Source organism: Rattus rattus, chromosome 4, assembly GCF_011064425.1.
Source record: "Rattus rattus isolate New Zealand chromosome 4, Rrattus_CSIRO_v1, whole genome shotgun sequence".
Taxonomy (NCBI): Eukaryota; Metazoa; Chordata; class Mammalia; order Rodentia; family Muridae; genus Rattus; species Rattus rattus.
This window is the reverse complement of record NC_046157.1, coordinates 121,673,701-121,683,958: the sequence shown is the minus strand read 5'-3', so window position 1 is coordinate 121,683,958 and position 10,258 is coordinate 121,673,701. Positions and strand designations below refer to the sequence as shown.

The 10,258-nt window shown below is 40.6% G+C and overlaps 1 protein-coding gene across 1 annotated transcript in view; it reads right to left on the bottom strand.

The window, feature by feature from the left end:
- Window positions 1-1,127: 1,127 nt before the first annotated feature.
- Wdr75 (WD repeat domain 75) overlaps window positions 1,128-10,258 on the bottom strand; it is a 29,047-nt gene continuing 19,916 nt past the window's right edge. The window contains exons 13-21 of the mRNA XM_032901062.1: window positions 9,878-10,035; window positions 9,249-9,429; window positions 6,300-6,394; window positions 5,550-5,645; window positions 4,827-4,996; window positions 4,287-4,346; window positions 2,138-2,284; window positions 1,755-1,846; window positions 1,128-1,452 (exon numbers count right to left, since the gene is read on the bottom strand). Of these exons, the coding sequence (XP_032756953.1) occupies window positions 1,248-1,452; window positions 1,755-1,846; window positions 2,138-2,284; window positions 4,287-4,346; window positions 4,827-4,996; window positions 5,550-5,645; window positions 6,300-6,394; window positions 9,249-9,429; window positions 9,878-10,035 (1,204 nt within the window). The 3' untranslated portion in view covers window positions 1,128-1,247. The remainder of the gene's footprint in view (window positions 1,453-1,754; window positions 1,847-2,137; window positions 2,285-4,286; window positions 4,347-4,826; window positions 4,997-5,549; window positions 5,646-6,299; window positions 6,395-9,248; window positions 9,430-9,877; window positions 10,036-10,258) is intronic.

Here is a 10,258-nt window from a genome sequence, read left to right as displayed (position 1 = left end):
GTATACAGTTGTGTAAGTAAGCCAGGACTCACAGAACTACTCACTTTATATGCACGGGTTAGGAGTTACATTTCAGTAGAGTTGGTGTATAGTGTTGATTAAATCGTAGTCCATCTGTGCTACCGTTAACATAATGCCACCTATACCCGCAAAGGCTGGGAAATACAACCAGAAGGAAATCACGTCTGCTCTGAGAGTAATTCTTGGTGTTATTTCCTCTTTTGAAATCTTTTCATACCTTCAAATTAAAGATAAGGTGTACTGGCGGGTTTTGTGTCAATTTGACACAAGCTGGAGTTATCACAGAAAAGGAGCCTCAGTTGAGGAAATGCCTCCATGAGATCCAGCTGTAAGGCGTTTTCTCAATTAGTGATCAAGGCGGGAGGGCCCCTTGTGGACTGGTGGTCTTGGGTTCTGTAAGAGCAGGCTGAGCAAGCCAGGGGAAGCGAGCAGTAAGTAACATCCCTCCCTGGCCTCTGCATCAGCTCCTGCTTCCTGACCTGCTTGAGTTGCAATCTTGACCTTCTTCCATGATGCACAGCAGTGTGGAAGTGTAAGCTGAACAAACCCTTTACTCCCCAACTTGCTTCTTGGTTATGATGTTTGGCAGGAATAGAAACCCTGACTAAGACATTAGGTGTCAATTAATTACAGTCAGCTCTGTCACAACAAAACTTACCAGAAACAAGGTTTCATCATGATTCAAAATAGAAATCCAGAGGTGACAAATGCATATACTCCACAACTGCTTATAAGGTCTGTCACAAATAGAGCTTTACAGAGCTTTCTTAAAAATCCTGACCAGAGGCTGGAGAGTTGGTAGTGGTTTAGATGACTTGCTGCTCTTGCAGAGGCCCAGGGTTTGATTCCTAGCACACTTACGCTGGCTCATTATCATGGATAACTACTTGATGCCCTTTTCTGATTTTCAGAAGCACAAGAGTAGCTAGTGGGTACATACACTCAAGGAAACCATTCACACACAGAAAATAAAAAAAATCTAAACAAACATGCTTGACCAGACCTGAAAGTGACAGGCCTATCATCAGACTACTGACTTGGGGGTCCAAGAAAGAAGTTCAGGGTTAGCCTAAGAAACGTATCAAGCAAATAAACAAACAAGCAAATAAACAAAAGACTTTTAATATTTTATCTTAAGAATAAAATAACTTTACAAAATCTGTGGAGTATTAACAGACAGTAAAAATTAAGTACAACACATCTCCATGTCATGCCACAGCCATGGCCTACAGAGCAGTTAGCCAGCTATAATCTACTTTTCTGAACTTTCTCAGCTCTTTTTCTTCAGACTTTGACAGCTGATGTAGAGCATCTTCTCCCAAGTCTGGGTTACTTGTTTCCTTGGCTTTTTCAGTAAGATCATATTCTTCATCTGAATCATCACTTTCTTTGTTCCCCTCCATATCCACATCATCAGAAATTTCTTCAGCACTTTGATGATAAAAGAACATAAACACTGTTAGATATTTCTAAATCAGGTCTTTCTAATCAAAGACCCCACGTTGAAATACCATATAGAAGAAGCAACTCAACTGAAAACACTGTGATAAGTGCCCTTATGGAGCACGGGCCATAAAAAAAAACAAATGAACTTACAAAATGTGGAACCGTTAGCTCTTCACAAGTGTTGTATGTAATAATTTTATGTCATCAACTACATTTCAAAGCTAAAATACAAATATGGTGGATGGCATTCCCAAACAACTCAGAGGACAAACCATCTACATTCTTACCTTTTAGTCTCTTTAGACAGCAGCAGTGAGTTTACAAACAGAGTGCACAGAAAAGAAGCTGATGGCAGTACGTGAGCGGGGGTGTGAAGAAGCTATAGGCACACAGAAAAATCACCATGTTATTAGAAAGATCACCCTTTGACATACTGTTGCTTTACCTGCTAGTACCTTTTATTCTAAATACCCAGCCAAACACAAAAGGCTTCCCTGAAGAAAAACCAAACCAAAGCAAATAGTACTTCCGGCTTCCCCCACCGTGCAGCCCCATCTCCTCACCCAGGTACAGGAGAGAATGAGCCCCCTAAGGTTCCTTACTTGTCTGGACACAAAAGGAATCACTGTATCTGCTCCGTCTCCCATGCTTTCCAGTACTGACCACTCACCTCAGTAATTGCAGGTATGTTCTCTGTTAAGGGAAGTTGTACCAGTTCATTCTCTGAAGTTTCAGTTGACTTTGCATCCTGCTGTTGCCTGTGTTTTCCCAATATAAAAGAAAATGGGGTCGTTGGCAAACTTTCTTCTGCCAGCAGCTGTATGGATGAAAGAGAAGAAGAAATTATCTCAATAAAAAGATGGAAATTCTTTGAACGGGTAAGTGCCACTGAACTATACAACAATTCCGGTGAAAAGCTCCAAGTCACATAATGTTACTCTCGTGTCACAGACAAAGCAACTGATGCCCAGTGTCCCACTTTCTACATGGGAAAGCTAGCCACAGACGCTAATGAGAGAAGCATGGCTTCCTGGCTGGGGGTCACAGAGATCACAGGAACGTGTTTTCAAAGGCCATATGCTCATTTGGGCAAAGAACTGGGGCAAGGTCACACAGTGACAACCTAGAAGGATGAAATCTTAGTACAGTCAAAAGAACAACATCCTAAGACAACTGTTTGAAAAGCAAGGTATATATGTGTTGTTGATACCCTAGACAAACTGCCCACAAAACAGGCAAACATACAAGGATGGGAATTAAGCTGAATTCTTTTTAAAAACAAAAAAACCAACCAAACAAGAAAACAGAAACAAAGCCAGGGCAGCCGGGTGTATGAGAGGGGGTTAGTAAATACCCCTGAGTCAGTTATCATTCAAAGCTCTGCTGGAATGTCCACACTCATGGACAGGAAAGATGGAGTGACTTAATGAGTAAGGCCTACCTGACTTCCCAATGTAAAATCCCAAGATGCACCTCGCTCACCTTCCTCTATCTCCAACCCTGGCATACATCTTACTTTCTAATGTCCTACATGTTTTACTGACTTTCTGCTTGTTGCTTAACATCTGGATCTTCCTATCCACCCATCTTTTTACAGACAAGGTTGTTTTGCTAACATACCCCAGTTGTATATAACAGTCCCTGGCATACAGCTAATCACTAACAAACAAAGCGCTGTGAGTAAATTCAGTGAGTTTTCAGAAGAAATTAAATAAGCTATGGTAAACGGTCAAAGTTAAAGACCATTAGAAGCTACATACTCTTAGGCTGCCACCTTCACAGGGCTGAGAAAGTGGTTTTCAGTTTACATTTATGCCTAACTAATCAGCAAGTAAGAAAGAATGAAGAATACTGCCCAAGCTGCAAGACCCTTGAGTGCAGCAAGGTGTTAACCCATGTTTGAACAGGACAGGCTTCACCAAGGCAAGTATGTGAGCAAAGAACGAAAATCTGTGGGATCTACTGTCATGGCGGTGAGATGAATCCCCGGACTGCTGAGCAAAGGCCCTAGGAAGAGCACCGTGTAGTATGCAACTAGTCCAGACTGAAGTAACCATGAAACATTCTCATGACTTAAAAGAATACCTATGCGCCTGGAAAATCCTGAAAAAATTAATTTGGATAAAGCCTGAAGTAGAATTAAATAACAAAACACAACAAAACACCCAGCAAATGGGAAAAAAGAGACAGCAGTAATTAATTTCATGAAGGAAAAAGTTGATCACAAAAAGAAAGTATGTGGCCTGCCTGGCTATGAATGCATTTCTTTGTTAAGGCAATACAAACTTTCCGCTTTAAGAACTTTAATAAATTCAAAAGATAACTAAATCCAGAATCCAGAATCTAAAGACATTGTTAGAGATATGAAGTCCAAGCTAGTGAATAAAACTCTAACCACAGTGACACGAAGTTTCTGTAACGATGATCTAGAGCTGTCCCTTAGTGTTTACAGAAGGACAGAAAACATTGTTCCAGAAAACAATGCAGACAAGGAAACACAAGCGCCTTAGCGGAGTAGGCTGGATTTCATTCAAATGTAAGCTAAGCACATTCACCCATCTACGCCGGCTTGTGCAACCCCATCCCATCTCAAATTGACTGCTTAGCCAAGTCCATTCCACAAATCAGACATGGCCAATTGACTGACTCTTTAAAACACAAGGCTTTTACTACTCTACTGTTAGAGGAGCAGAGCACAGTTTACAGGTATGCACGAGTCCACTCTTAGAGCTCAGCAAGACACGTTTGTCACAGCTGAATTCTAAAAGCTAATTTTCTTTAGAAAGACAACACAGCATAAACAGATAAAGTCTGCCTACCTGTTTGCTTGTTGGTGTGAGTTTCTCTTCAGCATACTTTGTACTGAATGTTAATAAGCACTAAAAAGACAAATCAGTTAATGGAACAAAATATACATCAGGAGGCACAAATGAAATAAGATTATACACTGTCTTAAAATGTCAATTTTTTAATTTTGATATAAACATCTGCCCAAAGACTTAAATTTCTTTGAAAGGTTCTGTGGGAATTATAAGACCATGTTTTGAGAAAAATGTAAAACCCAGTAACAAAATAAAAGCTACCAGCTTCTTCAACAGCAAATCAAATGGTAAAACTAGGGGAACACACTAATAAATGAATTAAAGTAATTTTGGGGCTTGGTGCTTCCCTTCTGTCAACACAAAGCTTCCAGGTGTAGGGTACAGTGCTAATACAATCACGTTCTTAACACTGCTGTATTGACATTTATTTGACCATTTCTTTTGAGAAACAGACCTTTAATGAAAGAGTTCTACTAAAACAAACTTTCTAAAATTATTTCTATAAATAGGCCACCCCTTTGGAGGTAGACAGTTTACCTGTGATTCAGTTAGGAAGTAAAACTGGGATCTATTTAGCCACTGGTGAGCTTCTGAGGTGAATGATTCTGGGACATCTCGTGGAACAAACACTCCCCACTGGACTTTCTCTCTGGAGACATTCTTTTGAATATACAGTGGCCTTGGCTCGCTAGGTTTAAATACAAACACTAAGGGGAAAGACAGACAGATGGCACTTTACCTGGGAGGAATATTCATCCTTGCCTCAGGCTGGCAGATGACACTAACCCCGTGCCCAGCCCACAGAGTAAATGGCCCCGTTCACACTGCTTCAATGCTGTTGCTGCTACTGACTGACAGGTCTACTGAGAGCCTAGTATGCACCAAACAGGTTAGGGACGAGGACTAAAATTTGAAAACGAAAAGGGGTTCTGTTCCAGAGACCAGGGTCTGTACAAGACAGAACACTATACAAATGTTTTGTCTGAGTACTAAGAAAGAGATGCAGACATTGACTCAGAAGCAGAGACGTCCAGGTAAGAGCCAGGGGGGTTCTGAAGCCTCAGAGGGAACTGGCTTCAGGGATGCAGTAAGTGTGAATGCATGAATTATAGATGCTGGGTAAGAGAGGACGGCAGGTGCCAGACGGACAGCTGCATATGAATTTCTGACTCAGAGCAACTAAGCTGCAGCTCATACTAAAAACAGTGCAGAGAAAGCCTAGGCAAAGGGCCGCGTGCTACCAGAGAACTTCGTACTTACGATCTGAGCCTTCTGAAGACCGAGCCACTGCGGCGATGTGGTCCGAGTAAGGGTCGGCTTCCATTACTCTAACGTTCAGCTTCGCGCTCCACTGCACTGTGAGAAGAGTGATACACTTCTGAGAAGAGGTTCAGCAGGAGCGCAGGTCTGTACCACAGGGGCTCTGCATCTTTCTGGGGACAGCTCAGTGTTATGCTTACATAGGATTTATGATTTCAGTAATAATACAACACACACTGACACTGTGGAGGCTTCAGTGACGTGTGCAGCAGGAAGCAGAGTGCAAAATGAACTTCAGTTCCTTCCACACGCTGCGTTAACGTTAGGTTCAGTCATAACCAGAGTGGCTGATGCTTCTCTGTTCTTCCTAAATGTAGGTGACAGAGACTACCATCCACATTTATTAGGAAATAACATCATACCTTCACCGTGCCCACATCAGTAAAATGCCACCAAAGCCTCATTTCAGGAGCACTGTGACAGACTGCTTTCAAGCACTACACAGTCTGGGATCCTGCGTACAATCAACAGAGCTCTTCCTCAACTTGTGAAGATAAGTGTGGATCCCTGCACCCTGCGTACAACGGGTACAGCTGCCTGATTATTTACAATCTGTAACTCACTACCAGCCACTGACTTAAAACTTCTGGTCAAGCAAAAAACTATATATTGTAGGGGTAAAGATATGAAAACAGAGTCCTCAATTCCGACAAGGTCGAAGTCTAACTGCAGTGTCCCACATGGGCTTACTTGAACAGCTGAGCAGATTCCAACAGCAGAGGAGGTTATTCTCAGTAGTGCCGAGAAGATACTTTGAGCACGTCAGTCTTCCAAAGCAAAGGTGCCTAGGTCAAAATCACAAAGAGCAGCAGCTCCAGTACATTTCATTACAAAGTGGCTTGTATCAGAAAAGCTTGTATCTTGTACTCTCTCCCAGAGAAATAGCTGATTATAAACTGTTTTTAGATGGTTAGCAGTACAAGCTAAGAGCCAGATAACAAACTCATGGTTCTGAGTAATTAAAAGGGTGTTTTTGAGATAGTTCAATTAGAAATGGCCTAGAGTAGTCAAGGCCTAACAGTTCAGAAATGCTTTGTGTAGTCAGATGGTCTTCAAAGGCCTCGGAAGTCCACAGAATATGATGTTTATGGACATTTCTTTATTAAAGATCATTTGATTTTTAATAGGCCCGTCTTTCAAAGACTTGTCTGCTCCTGACAACACCCTTTCTTGGATTCTAAGAAGAAATTGAGCATCAGTTGAGTTGCTCCAATTGTGCTGAGACAGCCACTGGGCAAGAATTGCCTCAATTCATCTACAAATACTGTCCAGAAAAAGTACAAATTATGCAAATTGTCAACTGATAATGTCCCGCAAGACAGGATAGTCAGCCCTTCAAAATTCTGCATTACAAAGGTCTGTCAGATGACTGTGGGCCAGGAGGCTGATGTTTTGAGGAATGGGATCTGTCCAGGGATCAGCAGTCTCTATAAAGTGGCTAACTTTTGGAAGCCATGTTTTGTGCTTCTCGTAATTTCAGGTAATATTAGTAGTTTTCAGATTTCTGATGGAGTTGAAAACTAATTTAGTTTCATAGCCTACCCAAGCTAATTAACTTTGAGAAAGCATAGTCCTCTAGATGATTTTCTAATGGTAATAGTTTTACACACCTTATATTTGATGAAAAAAAAAATTTTTTTTTTAAATTTAGAGGGATGTGTAGGATGATGTCAGTATGCATTAAGGCAGGTCAAGGATAAGGCAAAGCCTTATTACAGAATGATAATAGTTGTGCTCAGCTGATATTTAAGAGAAAAGTTTTTTTTTTAGTTTTTTTTTTTTTAAATTAAACAGAAATGGTGAATTGTAGGTTGATGTCATTGGGTGAGAAGGAAAGGAAGGCGGGGAAAAAGTCTAGGAAGACTAATCTATATTTATAGATATATTGGTCATTCTCAGATTTCTGACAGGGTTGAAGACTGATTATAGTCTTACAGCCTACTCAGGCTGTTTAACTTTCAGAATATATATTTAATTAGATAGTTATCAGATAGTATACAAGCCAGCCAGGATATAACATGGATTTTTAAGCCTTTCTTAAGCTGGATTAGAAAACTAAATGTTCTGTTTAACTGATAAATGTTGAACTGGGTGTTAGGTATAGTTTATACTTTTAAATTACAGAATGATAATAGTTGTGCTCAGCTGATATTTAAGAGAAAAGGTTTTTTTTAGTTTTTTTTTTTTAATTAAAGAGAAATGGTGAAATGTAGGTTGATGTCATTATGCAGGTGAAGGCAGACAAGATAAAGCGAGGCCTGTCACTGGACGAGAAGGAAGGGAGGCAGGACAGAGGCTTTAGAAGGGAGGGGAGAAGGAGAAGGAGCTGGGAGAACATGGCGGCAGATGTTAAGATTCCTCTCTGTGCATAGTTACAGGTTGTTATGATTATTCTTAAGAGATGGGTGTGTACAGGATTTTGTGTTGTCTAGATGGGAAATTATATCTTATCAACTGGATCACAGGATATCGTGTGGTGTATTCTTTCGAGTAGCAACTTAATTGAGTTCAAGAGAGTATATGGTGGCGGGACACATCGGGCCACCACGGAATTGGGATGTGTATGCCTGGCATGGTAACAACTCGCCCTTGGGAGTAGATGGGCAGAGAGATTGCTGCCTGGGTCAGAAGTACTTGGGGGGCATCGTGGAGCCACTGAGATAAATTAATGCTAGTTCCAATGGCCCATCAGAGCCAGAACTAGCGAGAGAGCATGACCGCCCACCAGGGTACACGGGAACTGGTTCCTCCATTTTTTTTTTTTTTTTTTTTGGTTCTTTTTTTTTTTTGAGCTGGGATCGAACCCAGGGCCTTAAGCCCTAGGCAAGCGCTCTACCACTGAGCTAAATCCCCAACCCCATTTTTATTTGTACCACAACATAATGCTATGATTAACTCTCTTACACACTGTATCATGTAACAATCCACGTAACACAGAGCATTTATGTAAAATACACCATGCCAGTTAACAAAACCTTATTTTATCCTTTTTACCTACAAAAAGGAAATTCGTACTCAGAAACTTTTACAAAGCAAATTCAAAATCAGATAGATTTCAAATGAGATAAAATTAGCCACCTATTATTTTGTCCTCAGGTTTGGGAACCAGAAGAACTGGTTTGATGTTTTTAAGGGCATAAAGACTGGCACATCAGGATCAACCAAGGCTAGCATAGCCTTACTTTCTACACAATACCCCCATGAAAGTGTTTACTATACCGAACAAAGCTGGGCGCAAAAGTTCAATGTTAGTTCCAGTTTAAGAAGTGCTTATAAATTGCTCATGAGGGGGCTGGAGAGATGGCTCAGCGGTTAAGAGCACCCGACTGCTCTTCCAGAGGTCATGAGTTCAATTCCCAGCAACCACATGGTGGCTCACAACCATCTGTAAAGAGATCCGATGCCCTCTTCTGGTGTGTCTGAAGACAGCTACAGTGTACTTACATATAATAAATAAATAAATTGCTCATGAACTCAAAAGTTACAGTTTCTCAACATTTTGATTAACTTCTTACCCTTATTCCCAAGCAAACTATAAATTACCTCTTTGGGAAACACATACATTATCATTGAAGCTTAAAGACTTTTTAAATTAAAAATGCACAATACATTGGTAGCAACACAAACTAATTTACCTACCTAATTTTCCCAGCTCGTTGGCAGAATGTACATTTTAGTTCCCATGTTTCTGAATCCCATATTGTAACTATTTCCTCGAAACTAACTGCTAGTAAGGAGCCATCTTCAGAGAAACAACAATTGGTTGCTTGATACTTATGGTAACTACCCACAAAGTCACAAGTCCAGCCAATGGCTTTTTCTGGGGAAAAAGAAACCATAACAAAATGGTATAAATATGAAATAATGTAAAGAGACAGGTTATAAGCAGGAAGTTAAATGAAGAAAACAAAACATAACAAAACCCCCAAATCCCCACAACTGTTCTAAGTTAAAAGTGTAACCCACTCACTGTTATTTTTCCCCTTCCTGGAGACCTTGCGCTCCCCCTAGTGGAGAAAAGAGGGACCTAGAGACAAGAGCCCTTTAAGCTGCACCAAGCAGACACAAAATGCCCACCCACTTCCCCAAACCAGATTCTCATGGAAAGGTATGTAAAAATTTAACATGAAAAATAGTTGTTGAAATTAAGCAACCATTTATAGAACTTAGCAAAGTGGAAAACACCTTCTCAAAAAGGACATAAATGCAGATATAAATACGTCACTTCTTAAAACTGTAATTTTTCAACACAATCTGAATGAACTTACTGTATATATCAGAGTCATCTGTTAATACCCACACTTTGAAATGGCCATCTCTGCTAGCTGTGACCAGTATGGGTTTTTCATAGTTTTCTGCATTATTGAAACAGAGAGCTGTGATGTGGTCATCATGTGGCATAGAGATCTTTGTGTTAAGAACAAACCTAGTTGAAAGAAAACCACAAGTTCATTCTCAGAGAAGACACGGTATGCTAACACTCTGCACATCATGTAATAGCTTCAGAATGGGCAGCTGATACATTATTACCCCAAATGACAAATACCCACATTCTGTCTGTAACAGTCTCAAGACAAGTTCCAACATCACCCGGGGTGACTCAAATGCCGAGCATTATATACAGTGGCCAGCTCATTGGAAAAAAAGAC